Source organism: Dinoponera quadriceps, unplaced genomic scaffold, assembly GCF_001313825.1.
Source record: "Dinoponera quadriceps isolate SergipeBrazil2010 unplaced genomic scaffold, ASM131382v1 scaffold654, whole genome shotgun sequence".
Lineage (NCBI taxonomy): Eukaryota > Metazoa > Arthropoda > Insecta > Hymenoptera > Formicidae > Dinoponera > Dinoponera quadriceps.
In genome coordinates this window covers 237,221-256,483 of record NW_014554745.1, presented here as the reverse complement: position 1 = coordinate 256,483, position 19,263 = coordinate 237,221, and the positions used below count along the sequence as shown (strand labels likewise).

Below are 19,263 nucleotides of genomic sequence, written 5' to 3'. Positions count from 1 at the left end.
TAATATATATATATATATATATATATTTATATATATTAATATGTATATTTATATATAATCATATATATAACTCATTATATATAATCATATATAATCACTTCATATATAATTATGTATTTTTATATATAAATATTTTATATATGACGCCTTATACATACATAGTTATATGTGGAAAATTAATACAAAATAATCTCTTGGGCAGTAAATTGAAACAGATACCTTCTTTATATCAGGTTGTTAAGAAGAAATTATCATAATATCGCGGAGAAAATATCGAAGTATTATTGGTGCGATCAGAGGAGATAGAAATGAATATGAGAGAAATGTGTGTTTTGTACTTATTTAAAAAAATTTCTTAGAGAACGGTGCCCCAAACATACGGTGATGGATTCCTCGGAGATGTGGAAGTTGGAAACCACCGAACGGAAGAAATCATTTTGTACCGAGTCATCGTATTTAACAATCCGACGAATGACATTCAGAGCGGCAGTGTGCAGTTTTCCCATAAAGGTAAAGCAAATTTGCATAACAGAAATTTCTACTTTCTAAAGTACAATCAGTGTATTATTACGAAGGAGCAGTCAATAGTTATTAGCAGGGTTGGGCAAAATAACTTAAGTTAGAAGTTAGTTGATGCAAGACTATATATATAAATCTAACCTAACATATTCTTTTCTCTCTCTCTCTCTCTCTCTCTTTCTTTCTATATTTATATATATATATATATATATATATATATATATAATAGTTTTTCACAATTAAATTTCATAATAATAGTTTTTCATAATTAAATTTCATAATAATAGTTTTTCATAATTAAATTTTAACTTCGATAAATTAATTCTAACTCAACTTTTAATTGGTTAGTTTTTGTTACGTCTAAGCGAGAGAATTTCTACTGAAATGAGTGAATATTCACTGATTATCGGTAGAATATTGTTTCACTAATTTCGTTAGTGACATTATTACTGATTCAATTTAAAAGAGCATGTAATTTAAATCATATGCATGCGTCCGAATTCCAGAGAATATACAATTATTTATTACATCATACTCTGAATGTATATAAAATTTTACATTTACGAAATCTTAATAAAATATCAGGCGACGATTTAAGAGGTAGTTGTTGGCAATTATGAGTTTGATTATTCGTTTGTGCAGGAATCTCCCATTATCTTTCCGTTGTAAATCAATCAGGCAGTCAGGCGATAGTGTGCAACAATCCGGACTCTTTGGGTACATCCAAAGTCAGGCTAAATATCCGCGTCCATCCCAACACGGACTCCACTCTCGATCTAATTTTAGCATCACATTAAAGCATGTGACAGAAAAATCTTTCTTTTATTTCTTACTGCCGTACAGGCCATTATAGAAATCAATAGCGAGCTAAATAGCGCGGACACTACCGATATGTGTAAGAAAATCTGATTTAACAATATGACTATTCCGACGATAAGTTTCTCTCAATGCAAAATTAATATTGTCGACACAATTTTATAAGGAGAAAGTTAATAATGTTTGTTACGACGTCTTTAACTTCTATAAAAAATGATGAAAGAAAATTCTTTATTTTTCTTAAAAACCTTTGTTATCAACCGTGATAAGAAATGTTTATATATATACGATTGTGCAGTGCTAAGAAAAAACAAAATCTTCATTGTCTTCGTAAGAATCTTCATAGATGAAGTCGCCGTTACCACAATTCGTTCACAATGTACGTCAGGAAAAATTGTTCTCTAGTTTGTATTAGCTTGCGTATACGTAGTAATTCATCTAGACCTTCGTTAAAATGTCCCCTTGTATTCCCACTGATTGAATGTAAAATAAAGCTATACTGATTCATCGTTGAGCAATCGTGTGCGTTAATGCCCCAGTTCTCCTAGATGACCATGTAAAAATAGTTCATAAAAGAGCGAAGTGTGATTAATATTGCGCAACACAGGCACCGGGATAATTCTGCAGGCGGCTCACGTACAGCAAGCGCACAATACGCACGTGAACATCTGCCACGCGTGCCAAATGCAAGTTTCATGAATGCCATTTTCGTGGCGTCACGCCGCGGTGTAAGCATTTTTCCGCGCCCGCAAACAATAGCGATTCACAAGACGATCTGCGTACGTAGCGAGGGAAAGAGAGAGAGATTACTCGACGCATAACAAATATTATCATTACCGATGTGCCTCACCAACGTACAGGACATATTTCACTTCAAGTTTTATGATCGTGCGCGCGCGTCTCGAAAGATGTTAGAGAGAAAGAGATACATCGAGCGTTTTCCGCGAAAGAGAAAATGTTTCGACGGTCAAATTGACTTAGTTCTAAATGGAAACAGCGTTCTCTCTTTCACTCGTAACATTTTGTCTATTTTTAAGGACCTCAAGGTCCAAGAATTTTGGGTGCATCTTCTAAGCGGAAATCGTCGTAAAATCGTGACGAACAACGTCGTAAAATCGTGACGAACAACGTCGTAAAATCTATTTTGTTCACTTATCCTGCCGATGAGTCCGTGAGCAAACAAGTTAAGGACTGGATAAAATCGCATTCCGAATTCCGCCATCCCCAACATCCCGCTGAACCAGCTCATTAATGCGTCATCACGAATTTCCTCTCGAGAGCCGTTGTTTTATTTGCCGCGTCGACATGCAAAACAGATATCTCGTCGCGAAACGACGTTCCTATTTCTCTTTTTCGCGGCTGCGTGTAATTTAAGGATCATTTGCATTTGATAATTACAGCTGGGGTTCGATCTTTCCCCCTCGAAAAACGGAAAAACGAGAAGTCTCAACTTTTTTTTTCCATATCTTTTTCTATAAACAGCAATTCAATTTATTTGGACGAAGAATTCGATTTTGAGAACGAAAATCTCGTCGACGTGCTCGACGAGTGAGACACCCGATAAGTTTTATTTCAAGATAAGTTTTGTGCGCCATTTTTTTTAAGTAGTGATACGATATCTACTTCGTTTAGCGCATTCGTTATCGATCTTGTCGACCTTGTTGTCGTGTCTTAATCAATAAAGAGGTATTGAGGTATTTCACATTGATCAACATAAAACTTCAAAGCTTACTTTTTATCACGTGGAATTTAATAAATAAATTATGATCCTCAATTGCGCAGTTGAATTCTCTGACGTATTAGTACAATAATATTCTACGATACTGATATGTGTTGATTAAGTATTAGTTGAGATTTTATCGTAAAGAATGTATCCGAAATGTGATAACGGTATGAACTCGAAGATTTTTTCCTCGGCGAAATCGCAACTCACCGCACAAATAGACTCTCCAAGAGTAAATTATCCTCTCTTACTGACGATGAGCCGGTTTTCCTGTTCTTTGACGGGTTCTTCGGTTCGAAATTAACTTTCGATATTCGCGCGCCCGCCTGAGGGAAGCGCGCCCGCTAATTGCATCGGCCGATAAAGATAAAGCGCGACTTTTCTATGAGATGAACGTCATGAATGTGCTGTCACGCCGGAGATTGCTGACCGAGAAAATTAAATTGGACTTTAGCCCCGTCGTACACCGATAAAAGTGTCTATGATTTAATTATTTGCCTCTCGTAAGTTTCTCGTAAGTCACAGACAGATCTTAAGGGAACACTGGACCTTTGAACACGCGGGAAGATCGATGCGGTAAATCACTTGTCATCAATTACTTGACAATACATAAGGAAATTTATGTTTTAATAATAGTTTGTATATGTTTTTAAGGAAAGAATGAGATATTTAAAGCTCCAAAGAATCTTGTTTATTATGAAATATGCAGTGGTGAAGAAAGGATTCTCTTTTGGTTTTACCACGATTTTGCAGTCCTGTCGGAAAATTTTGAAATACGGCAAGTGGCATTCTCTTCCTGAATACATTTTTTATCGATTAAACTTCTGAAACAGGAAAAATAACATTTATTGATACTGGCGCTCTAAAAACCATATTTCTTCGGAATTGTTTATCTTTCTGCCTATTTTTTGAAATAAATGCAGTTTTTTGGCAACGTTTAAATTTGATATATACAGAATCTAATTAGAAGTATATCAAGAATAAAATTATTCTGATATATCTCTTTTTGTTCTTGAGAAATCGTGATAAAACTGATGGAAAAACATAGTTTTCGAACGATAATACGTTCAAGGTTTCATAACAGATTTTCAATATAACAAAATGCGTTTACGACTCAAAACTGTCCTGGAACGTAAAATGCGAATCTGATGGCCGCACTTAATTGTGCCAAATGATCGGTTACTTATGCCGTACAGCAAACACGAACTCGCCAAGCCTCATCGCTCCGTTCCCTTTAATATCAATCAAAACGGAGAACTCGCGACTGTCGGTAAAGTGTTTAAACACCTACATCGACGTAAGGATCCTTAAGGAAGCAGCGATAAAGTTTGTGCCGTTGACGAAACGTAATTACGGCGAATTCTAACGAGACTGTCGGCGATGCTCTTGGGTGAATGGAAGGAAAATAACGCTTTTAGGATTATAATGAAAACTGCCATAAACTCGTAGACTCTTCCGCCCTTCCACCGACCTTCGATTCTGCCCTAATTGCGCCATTCGGTTCGCTTCCTTTTCACCGTTTATTATATCCGATACAGACAGAATTTCTTTCTTTACTCCCATTAAAATGTGAAAAGGTGCGAGACAATCCCGAAAATAGCGTCGGAAACACAAGAAGAATAAGTTATTCAGCAACTGGCGATAAAAATTGAGAAAAATTCGCAATAGAGACAGAGAGAAAGAGAATACGCTTAGCGTATTACTCGCTCGGATCGGCGGAAAGTCCACGGCCGATCCTGCGTTGAATAATTCAAGTGAAATGCTACTCGAGACGTAAGGTTCCGAGTACGTCGGGCGATAAACCGGGAGCGTGCCGATAATTAAACACAGCTACGAAAATTCCCGAGCAAAATTGCCGGGCATTTTTCGAAAGAGCGGCGAAAGAGTTTGCATATTGCGCCGAACGACATAATTCGAGCAGTGGATTTTGAGCGATTTTATTTCGCCGCGATATCGAACAAGCCCGTCCGATGAAGCCGCCTCTCGAAGAGCAATTTGCTTAAAACGCGCGGCCCCACTACTTTTCCGCGACTAAGAGCGCGGTCTAATAATCCCGAAGGTATTGTGATTCGCAAGCGTAATTGCACGACGTTTCCGATTGCGATAATCCTCCGGTAGCTGAAAGCTCGTCGCCGACTTTGCGCGAGTCGTTGCAATAATATTTCTCACCGCGATTAGAGCGCCGAGAGGGAAGAGGAAAAGCGGCATGGTTCAACGATTGATTTTTTTTAACCGGGGAGAAGCCACGAGTGACGAAGTTCGACATCATCCCTTTAGAAAATTCCCTTCGTAGAGATATTCCCACGAGAGTATTGCTATGACTGACTTTTTTTCAATCGCGCACTTGTAGAACCCGAGCCGAAATTTTGACGCTGTTCTGACGTTCTTAAGTATAGTTTGCACCTATTTAGATGACCTACTAGAAAAAACCTTCTTTGACGATATTACATTTGTTAAGTTTCCTCCTATCTTGAATTCTACAGACTTAATGTTACCTTAAAACTATAAATACTCTCGATATTTTGGTTATTAAATTTGTACGAGTACTCAAAACAACATATTTTGTTTATTTTATTTATATAGCAATATTGAGAGTTTGCATCATTGTTGAGATATCTAGTTCGATCATTCCATTTGCACCGGCATTAATCAACAAATTTCGTATCATCAATTGTATTCTTTTTAAATGCTAATTTTTTGTACTTATATTTATACGTTGAAACAGAAAGTGACAATAGAAAAAAATTACTTAGCTATAGTCTACGAAACACAAGTTATATTTTAATTTTTATAAATTAATAATACAGGTTAATAAGTGATAAGTAAGTTAATAAGTGATAAGTAAGAGGGCAAAAACGTATTTTTACTATAACCTTTTATTTTTATGTTTTATACTGTCGGAAAAGCTGAAATTCCTTTTAAATGTTATTAAGTCTCTTTTAATAGTCTTGAAATAAAGAATGTTACAACGAAAAAATATAAATAGTTTTTATTTTCCTACAAAAAATTAAAACACATTTCTTATTGACTATCAACTTTCACAAGGCTGTCGTACATACCATCTCAAAGTAAAAAAAATATCTTTAAAGGAATGATTTTGAAGATATTCCCCGTTCTCTCCATATTATGAAAGCCTCAAATATCAAATTTTCATTTGATTGCTGTTTACTATGTAATAGAAATTAGAGCTAAGTCTCGATTGTTACATCTGCGATTAACACAAAATTAATTAGAACTGACGGTTTAGAACCGGGATAGAATATTTGTGTCGCATATAATCATCTACATTATTAGTCATCTAAGTTGTCAGCGATTACATGAACACGTTCGACGTTGCGTGAGGAATTCGCGCGGAATCCCGATATCATTAGGTGATATCCTATGGGAAACGCGAGATGGATTTAGTCGAATTATCCCGCGTAATGTAACTCGGTCCAGTTTACATCAGTGAGCGCGGTACAGTGCTCCCGAGAGAGATCCCGCACCATCTTACGGGGAGCTATCTGGAAATTCCACAACAAAACGGCGTTCCTTGACCGTTAGGGAAGCTCCTACCCTATCGGGAGTTTTCCGCGCCGTAAGCGGTAAGAGAGAGAGTGTGTGTCGCATCGGGGACGCAGAAATGGCCCGACACCATGTAATCCGGTAGAACCTTTCTGAAGAGCCGTAATACCCCGTATAGTCGCAGTATTACTTACTCCGACTACAAGTTCACCATGGTAGCTCGGCGAGCTTCTATTTGCACCACGTTACATGGGAGCTACGTGGGAACCCGGAAAAAATGGAACGACGGCCAGCGGTGTTGTACCGGTTGGTGCCGCCGATGTCATCCATCGTTTCATTTAACAATCGTTTCGTATTTCCGCTCCGAGTTTCTCTTTGTCTGTATGATATAATATCAGTATGTGAGAGACAGCGGTTGGGATTTTTATTAAAATTAAAATCCACATTCCACAAGAATTCGCGTTTGATAACGGATTCTTAATTTTGTTTTAAATAACGAGCGGGTCGACGGCGCAGCCACTTTGAAACATATATCGAACATCGATGCTTTATGGCGACGAAGGTAATACTTTCCGGGAAAATTGCATCGGGCATGCCGGATCGTCACTCGGAAATGCACCCATGATCCTTTGGCATTATCGGCGAAACGAAGTACCGGATAACCGTGTTACGAGTCAATCTCTCCGCCAAGAATAAGCAAGTCCCCGGAGGCTTTGATAGAGATAGTAGTAGTAGTAGTGCTTATTCCGGTCGCGGAACATTCGACGAATTTCGTTCCATTCTATTTCGTTCTTTTAACTTTAATTTTCGCGAAATCTTTGTCTACAACTCGTAACTGATTTATGATGCAGTTTGATGTGATGTGAACATAAAACTTGTATATTTCAATACAGTGCTCCTTGTTCGCGAATCCGATATACGAAAAACCGAACTCATGCGGATCGTCCGAGAAAATTATTTATTTCCTGCGATGACCGCGATTCAAGTTAGAATTTATTTAACATTCAGTTTTCTTAAACAGTTGCGATGAAACTGCTCATTTTTACGCGCATCCTCTTTATTTCCGTTTAAGCACAGGGGTTTATTTTCGGGACATCTCAATGCAAATCCGTTTCCGATATCTCTTCGAGAGGAAATTATATTTACACCGGCGGTTGCTCACATTGTAGTCGGCATCGTGCTATTTATACACGGATATAAACGCGGAAAAGCGTATCTTTACTGCTCATGATTTTAGACAGTTCTTGCGATTAATCGAATTTCTTCATGGAGCGCCACATGCGGAAACGTGGGTGTGATTCTATCGATCGGAAGATGACAACGTCGAACTTCACCGCACTCGTTGCTGATTTATTAAGCCGGCCAAGGCTAGTCATTAGATTTTGCATCTAACCACAAAATAATCGTTTAGATCGGAATCGCTCGCTTACCCGATTGACATAGACATGGAGAAGAAGACGAAAACTCGTTAGATTTCTCTCCTATATCCGAACTATATAACATATTTTTTGCAGCAATTTCGGGCTTTCCAATTAAAGTTTTCAATAGTAGCAAAAGTCATTGTGTTTCTAAAGGTTTCCTCTATAGAATGAATTAGGAAAAAAAAACCCGGTAAAGATTAATCAAAAGTGGCAGCAAAAAGCGAAAACTTGCTGAATGTTTTGTATTGCAGTAACTTTTAAATAAATAACATTTTTCGACCGGAGTTTAGTTAGTTCTGTGGAAGATTTAATGCTCTTTAATTGAAAAAAATAATATCTCGATATTTTCATTCGTCCTTGAGTTATCGCTGCGAAAGCATGAAAAAATCTAGTGTTGAGAAAAACGCATATAAAGTTTTGGTACTAATTTTCAGGATAATGTATGTTATTTGCATCAATTAGAAACTGTTTGAGCTATAAAATGAGGTTTCTAGTTTAGCTTCTTGTTCAGCTGCAGCAGCTGCTCGCTTTTTTTGCAATCTCGGCCTCTTTCGTTGCGGAAAGTGCATTGATCTCCGCTTTCTTGAGACGGTACTCGTCAACCGTTTCGCACATTTTGACTGCACGAAGTACACCCTCTATCGATAAGTTTCCCATTAAATCAAGATATTGCATTTTCATCATGAAATATTGCTTCAACTACGTAATAAACTCTCATTATCATTTTGATTGTAATAACCGGTACATATATTGGTTCACATTTTTTACTCTCCTAAACTTAATTTTTAGAATTATTGAATTCTAGTAAACGAATAAACACACACACATAGACACATTCCTAAAGAATCACGCTATATGAAAATGCAAAAAAATTAAAAATCGATTTTTTCGAAATTTTAAATCTTATCCCTTTAAGTAAAGAACGGAAAGGTAAAAGATTTATTTATTATATAGAACTGGCCAGCGAAAAGTACAATGCATTCAGGATCCAAATTCCGCCGACTTTTATGGCAACATAATTCTATGTTACACGCAAGAATATAATACAGCGGGTCGTGAGAGTCGTGTAATATTGAATTTACCAGACACTTCGGAATGCCGTCACGCGCTCTGCGAGCTTTGGAGAACCCCCGGCACTGCCGCGAAATCTTATAATGAGCTTAGCAAGCAAGGAAGCCTTATATCAGCATGCCCTGCGGCAAAGTAAATGCGAAAAGCGGCAAACCGTCGGTGGCAGTTGTTGCGTGCGTCACGTCGCGCGGATCTTACGTGTTAAAAACCGCCTTAGAGAAAAAAAAAAGGAAGAACAACGCGAACTGTTTTTGGAATTGATGGCGATTCGATCAATTCACACGATTGCGGTTTGTTAAAAAAGAGAGAGAAAAGGAGAGCGAAAAAGATCGACATACTGCGGTGAGTCTCTCGATTATATCATAAAGAATCGAATGAAAAAAATAATTTCTTATTACAAAATCTGACTTATTTCTCACTGAGAAATAAATTAAGAGAATGTAAAATCTTTTCATTGCATTCTGTTATGTCAGGTTAAACCTCAAATTTGGCCGATCGAAAAGCCCTTTGCTGAAGTTGAGTTTAATCCATTTAATGAAAATTAAACATTTTTCAGCGCGCATATTGGTAATTTCGCAAATTAGCGCTTAATAAACTAACCCGCGAACGTCAAATCACATCGCTACCGCCGATTTCACCTTAAAGCCGGTAAAGTCACGACATGAAGTACACTCTCCTACCTCCTGAATCCGCCTCTTCAATTATAACCGATCAAATATTTGGCAAGGTTTGGGACCGAGACGCAGTAGCGATGCGATGATAGCTGGTATTTACCAACTGCGGCGCGCGGTGCGTAAAAGCAACGATAGATTAAACTTTCGCAACTACGCGCACAATGGAATGATTCGATCTACGGTGGAGACCTCTGCGAATGAGGGCTCGCCGGACATATCGTCCTCCATAGAAATGATCGTGCGCAGCTCCAGGCTGTCCTTCGCCGATAAACCGCCCCGTCGTTCCGCAATTTCCTCGTTCACTGACCGCAAGCTCTCTCCGATCTCGCGTTTTGCGTCACTTCGCCGCGTATAATTGCCTTTTTTTCGATAAACGACTCGGAATTGCCCGAGATTGAGTTAACGCAAGAGAGGAAGGGAGAGAGAGAGAGAGAGATACGGTGAGAATGCAAACGGATTCAAAGGTTACGTCGTGCGAGATGAAGAGAATGATTCGGCAAAGTTACATTCGCGCCGGTGGCGCGTAGATAATTCATAGTTTCAATAATTTATCGCTCGTTGCGTTTGAAATAAGTGTTCCCGCGGGAGAATTGAGGAGCGGACGAGCCTACGGTATGTCAGGACAATCTTGCGATTGAACGGAATAGCATATTTCGCTTGAAACAGGCAAATTCAGACGGGCATCGAGAGAATTGCATTTCGTTTCTCGTTGGTACCGTTACACGGTGCTATCAACTAGTCCCCATTTACGTGCGCGTATCGTTTTCGATAACGGACGAAGCGCCGGCCGATGCGAATAGGAATAATGACCGAGCCGACTTTTCTAACTGGGACTGTTTGACGGACGACTTCGGAAGTGGAGCATCGTACAAGCGTTGTACTGTTACCTCGTAGTGACCAACTTTCCGTTCGTGACGTACCGAACCGGTTTAATTATAGGACGAGCAATTATGCAACTATCGCTAACAATCGACCCTTCGCCGGACGTCGCGCAGCTTGATCTTTCTTTGCGATGCTCTCCCGTGCGTTGAGTTTTGCTCTCACCGGGATTACTTTGTCACGTGCTTAGCATCGTATAATATTTAACCATGAATATGTTATCGTGTTATAAATCAAATTGCTGGTCAGTATAAAAGAAAAGCACCGAAACCGACATATCATTTTGTTTTAGGATTCTGATGTTTTGTGGAAAGTGTAAATTATGCGCCTGGATATAAATTAACATTTCTGTAAGAAAATATATGATAGTTTTGGATCTTGTGCCAATCTGCATCCTAGACCCAAGATGGAAATTATTCCACATTTCCTTGCTAATAAATGTTTTTTAAAGGTGTATGAGAATTAATTTCGAGAAGCCAAGCTTTAACTGTATGTGTAGCTTCAACTGTATTCTGTGAAATGATATTTCACAACAAAGGTATGTCAGTTTACAGAACCTAACTCTAATTTTCTCGCGTGTTTCAGTGAAAGGATGCAGATTGGCACAAGATCCAAAGTGATTTAAAAAGTTCCAAACTTACACTACAATGTTTAAACACTGTCAAATAAGTTATTTTCTACTGATTTGTTATTCTAATTCTTACGAGGAAATAGCTCAACAAATACTTCGGCACAACGAAAAATCAAACGACGCTAATAATACAAATAAATCGGATTTACGCGCTTACAAACGAAAATTGCCACTTCAGCTTCAATTATTATACACAGCAGACAAAATTCATGTTCCGTTCGACAGAGTTCAGTATTTTATAACCGAGAAACATAGGTTTACCGTACTTATATCAGTTTCAGTGCTATTTCTCTAATTCTATTTTTTTTTTGGCTTGAATGGTATCCTTGCGATATCGACGTGCTGTTTTCACCGCTTCACACGATCTCGTACAGTTTCATCACTTACAGTGTGAACTACTTTTATCAGCCCTTTGCTTACCATGATGAAGCACACGATGATACTTCGTATAGCACTTGTGAGAGGTACAAATCAGTCATCCGTCGGCTTTCCCCGTATCTATCGGCACAACCTTTATAAAGGCGTCGATGGGAGGACGGATTCAATTACAATCGAACGTCGGCCTTAATGCGCCCCAACTTGAGATTTTCTACCGTCCGTCGGTCCGTTCGTTCGCGAGCCATCGGAGCCGCTATTATTCGTCATTGGAGTGTGAACAATGGAGCAAAATTTTGGTAACTAGCCAGTCACCGGGAGAGACGAAGCGAGGGACTGTTGATGAAAGGGTGAGACAGGGGGCGGGGGAGATAGAGCATTGTACAGAGAAACGGTCGGTGAAGGCTGCTCCCCGTCGATAACGATTCCGCTACTCCTCCTCGTGATTTACTCGCTGCGCGATACCGTGAACTTTGATCTGCCCCGGGATCTATATAATTCTATTCGTCCGTATCCTCTCTCCGCGTTCGTAGAAGGCGAGATGCAAACAAGAAGACGCTAAAGCTGGTTCGGTGCCACGAGATCCGATGGATTAGCTTCGATTCGCACGCTTAGCAACTGACGCGTGCAACCATCTTCAAAGTCCCTCTCTCGTGACGATTGTCAATGCACCTATATTTTTTATTCTTTCCACGTTTTCGTTCTCGATCGTCCAACGAATAATCGCTGATTATATCGCATGATCGTGAACTCCCATCATTTCGTACGGTGTAGCGTGGAGAGAATGCCATGAGATGCACATCCGTCCATCGTGATCAAGTTTATAGAGGCACACCCAAAGGCGTGTCCTCGCGATGTTCAACGTTGAAATTGATACTTGCAGATGATTGCTGCATGGCCATTATGAAGGGACGCGGAAGCAATGGGAATAAGTGCGATAAGAGTCGTCAGGACGGAAGCAACGCGACGGAGAAAACGGGAAATCTGAGCGACGACGAAAATCAAGGCTTCGCGAGCTGGCTGCGCTCCAGCACCGGTGTCGAGATGATGCGGCTCTTTGTGATCGCGAATTCGATTCTGGTGTTCGTAACTATGGCTTGGCCGAACATGAAGGAGTCTTTTTATATCATTAGGGACTACCTCATGGGGGAAGAGGAGTAAATTGACCGACCGAGATTATGATTTGAACTCACTGAAAGAATCTACTCGTAATTAAATATTTATTAATTTATCGAACAATCACTGAGATATAATTAAGGGATGGTATTACATAAATTTCATTAGTTTGGAAAAAATAAGAGTATCCTTCTTGTGTTATTTAATCACAATCATCGCAATATTTACACACCTCTGAAAGCCGGCTTTATTTCCGGTGTCTTTGATTAATCTCGAGTGAAGCACTTATCAGTATGTGTCGGTTTTCGCATTAGCGCCGAAACTGATAACGAAGCAGGACCGATAGATTGCGAATAGATGCCGAAACTGATAACAGATGACTTTCACAGACATCGCCGTCGCCGTGGCGTCGCTTGTTGCCAATGTCCGCGTAAAAACGCAAAACGTTGGTACGACGAGATCGATGCGCAACGAGGGGCGACAAATGGGAATATAACCGTCGGCTTTCAGAACTTTTAATATCCGTGCAAAAGCGGACAGACGTTTGACAGAAGTTTTTTTTACGCGGCATTTGAAAGTCAGATGCATCGCGGATCGCGATATTTGTGCAAGATAAAGCCGGAAGTTCTCTTGCTCGAAAGTTTTCCGTCGTGTAGAAGCGAATGAATAACCTTCGATGGTGCCGTGAGATTTGAATGCCCGATTTAAGTATTAGGAACCCGTTTGACGAGAGCGCACGACTCTCTCGGAATAAGATCTTCCGCAGCGAACCCCGTCGATCTTACCGGACAGTCAAGTTTATCGCACGAGATGCGATAAACCTACTTAGCGAATATATTGATCCGATATTGACGTGCAATTATATTTCACGACATCCTCTTTCATTAATTGACCGCGTCGTCATGTTAGCGTTCGCCGTTCGCGGGGTGGTCTTGCTCGGTGTGCTGAGCTGGTATAGCGCCACCATGTGGAGAATGATCGACGGTTACTTCAAGGACCAGTTCCGGACGTATTTGCAGGAGGAGTATCGCAAGTACCCGCGGTTGCGGCCGGTCGATAAGGTGTCGAGAGCGTTGCCAACCGAGCCGAGCCACGACGCGTCGGTCTGCCCGGCCGACACGGCAGACACCTGTCCGCGCGTGATCGCGGCGGCGGTGGTGGAAGAAGTGACAGGTGGTAGCAGTGAAAACGCCGCTGTTCCCACCGATAAAAATGCATTCCCGACCCGAGCGGTGCTGGAAAGTAGGAAGCCACCGACGGGCGGCAGCGACACGACGCATGAACGGCGATCAGGTGCCGCCAATCAGGAAGACTACGAAGAGCAGGCGACCGCGCGTCCCGCGGATGTCGATTTCGACGGATACAACGATTTCTCGGAGTTCGAGGACGTCGAGGAAACGAGGACCCCCGCAGAGGGGATCCTCGTCTCGGAGCTGCCGTTCAAGCCTAAGGCGGACATCGGCGGCTTGGATAGGATCACCGCGGAAGAGTTCTGTCCTTTGACCTTGGAGGACGAGGCTTCCTGCGGAGAAAGCACCGCGTGGCCGTGATTACGCCCGATGGGACTGAAAGTACCCGGGAAAAAACTTATGCGCCAACAGCGGGGTCCTTAAGGACACGCTGAGAGAGATGAGGCGGAGGATTGCGACTATTATTAGAATAAATCTGTTCAACCAGTTCCACAGGCTCGCTTAGGGACACTGACGGATAGATCCTGCGCTTTCAGATACTTCGGTGTGTGAGTTCTGTCGAGTTGTTCCACCTGGCCTCCGGTTTACGCTGAATGGAACGAAATAACATGATTTGATCGTGACTTTAGCAGTTTTATGCACCGCTGTTACTTCTGTTAGGTAGATTGAGTCTTGATTAAGTAGTCTTATATATACTCGTATTAATATTTTATTCTTTACGTTATAAAGATGAAGATGTGATGATGCGTGAAGATAGGAATATATAAAGATGTAATATTTATTATATAGATACTGAAAGAAAAATGTATGATATTTGGAGCTATAATGGCAAATGAAAAAATTTATAGTCAAGAAAATCATAAATAATATAGCGAATGTTACTATATATAATATAATAAATATTGCTATAAGTTATTATTACAATATAGATATGTAAATTTTTTACTATAAATTATAATGATTTCAAATATAATTACAGTAAAGTAGCAAATATACGGTAAAAAACATTTTACACTGCTGTTAAAACCGGTCTTTGTTAAAATTTTTGCGTTGAATTTTTCACACACCCATCTACAAAACGTCTAAGCGACGTCTTTGAAAAGTCTTTTGGACATACATGTTGTGTGAGATATGTAACAACATTCTTAATACGTGTTTTATCATACACATAGTAATAATAAAAATGAAATAATTAAAGAAACATTTCTCTATAAAAACGTGTATGAATGTACGTTTAATTACATTTAATTATATTTGTATGTATAACTGGCATGTACCGTAACTGGTAAATTACACAAGTTCGTCCTACCGCTTCCTGCGTGTCCTCATATACTTTAATACTGTTTACTTCTTATAGTTTGAAATTATACTGTTGACAAATAATATAATTATACTAGTTATACGTATGAACAATACAAAAGATATCTATTAATTGAAAAATCGGTATAGTACATCAGACGGGTAATTAACGACTCAGAAATCTCAGATTCGAATCTCACTATGGGAGCGTGTTTTTCAAATACAATATAATGTTAAATGGCTAATAAATAACATCTCAAACAAGATGATCACTCAACCTCTTTGAATTCGCTCGTATGTTCGCGATCACCGATTGATTCCAAATTGCCAAGAACAAAAATCACTATCGGAGCGGAGTTTTCGCTGCCCAAGGGAAAGATATCTCGAATTCAGGACGAACAGCGAATCGAAGAAGGTCACTAAATAGGCGCCGCTGTCCTTTGACCTTGCGAGAAGAGGTTTCAACGAGGAGAAACTATCGAGTGGCCGTGAGAAGTCAGAGAAATCGCGATTTATGGTGCTGCATTACTCCAGTGGGAAAATCGAAAATGCGCGTCAAGTCCCGGCGCGACTCAGCTGCATGTTTCCGACGTGCGCTGACGAACGTGTGAAAAATAGATATGTAAATGTCACGACATTGGCGCATTTACGTAAAGATGACGTACCGGACGGAGCCATTAATCGGTAAATGGAGCGTGTGGGAGATGTCTCACGCGAATCTAATCTTGCGGGAGGATAAGATTGAGATAATTTACGTGTCTCTTCGAGCCCCGGAGGCATCGTTTCGTTTATTGCAGCAATAATACCAACCAACCGGCTGATAATAAAGCGATCGTGTCGCCGCTTCTGGTAACTCGCGTGCGGGAGTGAAGCAACTTCGACAAGTGGAAGGTACGTGTTCCTCGACAGAACGCATTCCTTCGCAGTGAGTAAACCGAAAAGTCCATATTTTCAGTGTTCAAGCTTAACAATAGTGTTTCGCACGCCGCTCCGTCTCGCATTCAGCCGGTTTTTCATCGCTGTCATTGAAGCCGATCGTTTATCAACGGACACACCATCCGATGCAGCAAATCAACTGTTCCAACAAAGCCGGCGGGACGTTAATGCAAACGTATTAAGAAAATGTATTCGTTATTATGAACCGCAAGAGCAGTTGGCCATTCCGTTCGTCTTTTAGCTTGCACTGCGTGCCACTTCACGATGAACTTTCTTGTTCGAGATGTCATCGAGATATTTCACACGTGTTTTGTAACTTTATGTCTCGTATATCCGAAACCTTTCTCAGAGTCCATCACGAGAAGGGTCTCTGATATGTAACGCAGATTGAGCAATATTAACGGCAATTGATCCGGGATTGCATGTGGCTCGAGATGATTTTATCCTAGCAACGAAATGCTGATGAACGATCTAGAGATACCAGCACGGCGCGATTTTTATTTTATTTTTCCGCTGCGTTGACGCAACGTAATGGTGTCGGGTGAAAATTAGACAGTCGGCTTACATTAGCACATGCGTCGAAATGTCTTTCGTCACCTTGGAGACGTCTCGTCAATTGACTGCGCGAGTCGAAGCAATTTACATTCGCTAAATGCACGCGGTATCGATTGCATTCAGAAGCGGTGACGTCCGTGGTAATGCACGGGGAATACTAACAACGTTGCTGAGACGCGAATAACAACAATGCCGCGCGCCTACCGTAACGTCAACCTCGTTTGTTGCCTCGAGACTCAAGTAACAGAAAACCACTTGCGAACGATTGCCGTCAAACGGTAACTTAATCGACTCTAATGACAGCTTTCACGCAAGAAAAAACAATCCCGACATACACGTATGTCTATAAAAGGCATCTCGGAGATGTCTTTAGGATATCTTTAATATCACGAAATATTTGAAAGGTATCTGTGAGATTTTAATACAGTCATATGCAAATATTACAGAGATATCTTTTTCAATGAAATAATATGATATCGAATAATGATATCCTGCAGATACTCCATGAATATCTGAAAATAAGATATCTTAGGTCAACTTAAAATTGCCGGCATAAAGATATCTGATAATATCTCTCATACATTTCACTGTGTGGGTCAGTTATTAACTTTTGGCTTGGATCGACTTTGGGCCGGCTAGATACATTTCTACCCGACGGGTTTCTACCCAGTCGATTGTTTGGGTTTTAACACATCTGCATGTTCACACGAATGTTCTCCGTCACGGTAACGGAGATATAATTGCTCGTCACCGAGATTTCATTTCTCATTGTCGAGTTTTCATCCGGTTCAGATGCGGGAATCGAGTTTAGTTTCCGCGTACGAAACACTTAACGCCGTAATGATAAAAATAATTCAATTTGCGGAGGTAGTCGCAAGAGAGCTCAACGCCAGTAAGAGCTTAGGAGTGAGCGCCTAAATGCCACAGGGAACGACGCGCGTGTTTACTTTCGATTATTTTCGACGAGTTCGCGCGAACCACTTTGCACGGTTTTGCGAAGCGTGTCTAACGCGGAGGAGGAGGTAATTCAGAATCGGGAACGCGCGATATATCGTTGAATTATGCGCCGTAATAAGAGCCGCGTTTGCATGTGTGCGACGCGTATCTATACGTCAGACACGTATGAACGGATATAATAGCGTGAGGAAAAGGAATTCTAAGTATGGAGATCGGATCTATTCGGACTTGGAACGTTCGCGGTTGGCCCGAGAGACACACACAGGTATAATTAAAACGGCAAATAATTAACGCTAATCTCGGCCGTCTAACTCAGCCGGTGGGTTAGGTTGAATTTCTCCGGAACACCAACTCAAATCTCTCCTTTCTTCCGTTTACCGTGTGATTTCGTTCACGCGCGCGTATTCAACCTCCTCAGGAACATATTAAATTTTTATTTTTTTTTTATTATTAGATAATTATATTATTTATTTATTAAAATCGGAAGGAAACAACTTAATGTTACGATGAAACAAATATGACACCTGTCAATCATATGATTAGATTTCCCGTTTTCCCGCGGAATTTCGTTGTGAACGTTCATCCAGAACCTATGTTCATAGTATTTTGGTCGGAATTTGTAAGAAGAAGAATCGAATGTATCTAAAAGAAAAGGAAAGACACTAAAACGTGTGATAAATGTCACATCTTCAAAAGAATTTTCGAGCCCAAAAACAAAACAGTATGCCCGGTTTATTTCCCTACTTATTTATTGACATTGGAAGAAAAGTGACTTAATATTAAAATGACACAGATGTAACATCCGTCTAAGGAGACTTCCCGCGTTTTCTTGCGGAATTTCACCGTGAACGTTCATTCGTCGCCTCCATCGACGATATTTGAATTCAGATGGAAAAACTGAACGTATCTAAAGGGTAGCACACACATACGTGTGGGTATCCCTGAAAAGGTTAATGCAGCCATTGGTTTCATTTACAGTACCGGCGTACGTTCTAATCACAGCAGCTTCGATATGCAGGTCGCGGTAATAGCGGATTTCGAAGCAGCTCACGTGATATACCGTGTGTCGGCTATCCGCCGGACGGATTTCTTATCCGAGCTTGTGTCGCGTATGACGGAAGAGAACACGTGTAGGAGGCGCGGGTAAAATAATGCAATCTCGCGATCGACAGCCGCGTGATTTCCGCCGCGGCGCACGATTATCGGCGTAATTAGACGCGCACGAGCGTCATCGGCAGAAATGCGGAGGCGGCGATCCGCTTAAACCGCTGTCGCAAAAAACGTGATTTCGCGTGCCGTAACATTTCCTCGTGTAAGCTTCGCGAAAAGGAGGCGCGGAAGGAGACGAGCGATCGCACGGAGTAATTTCCTACGTAATTGAGAAAATGCAACGGCCTCGTTACGATGCTCGTCGATTTCTCGTAACGACTTCCCGCGCGTGCACGTTCCGATTTGGCGCTATGCTCTTTTATCGCGTTCTTCTCTCGCCGAGGGAATAATAATGCGGACGGTGACGCGTAGATATCGCGATCTACTTCCGGGCAGCGCAGCGAGCGATCGAGAGGAAGGTGTACGGCCTTTATTAATCGCGCGACTT

At 40.7% G+C, this 19,263-nt stretch overlaps 3 protein-coding genes across 3 annotated transcripts; all 3 read left to right on the top strand.

Moving 5' to 3' along the window:
- Window positions 1–359: 359 nt before the first annotated feature.
- LOC106741241 lies at window positions 360–1,316 on the top strand (the record flags this gene model as incomplete). Its single annotated transcript, XM_014613028.1, has 2 exons — window positions 360–510; window positions 1,162–1,316. Coding segments are annotated over 2 exons (306 nt in total), but the record flags the coding sequence as incomplete, so codon positions are not given.
- Window positions 1,317–9,221: 7,905 nt separating this feature from the next.
- LOC106741247 lies at window positions 9,222–13,623 on the top strand. The gene is made up of 2 exons (XM_014613033.1): window positions 9,222–9,396; window positions 12,497–13,623. Exon 2 carries the CDS (start codon window positions 12,508–12,510, stop codon window positions 12,772–12,774), a length of 267 nt encoding a protein of 88 aa, XP_014468519.1. The 5' UTR covers window positions 9,222–9,396; window positions 12,497–12,507; the 3' UTR covers window positions 12,775–13,623.
- An 8-nt stretch (window positions 13,624–13,631) lies between these two features.
- On the top strand, window positions 13,632–14,738 carry LOC106741246. The gene has a single exon (XM_014613031.1). It carries the CDS (start codon window positions 13,632–13,634, stop codon window positions 14,277–14,279), a length of 648 nt encoding a protein of 215 aa, XP_014468517.1. The 3' UTR covers window positions 14,280–14,738.
- Window positions 14,739–19,263: the final 4,525 nt, after the last annotated feature.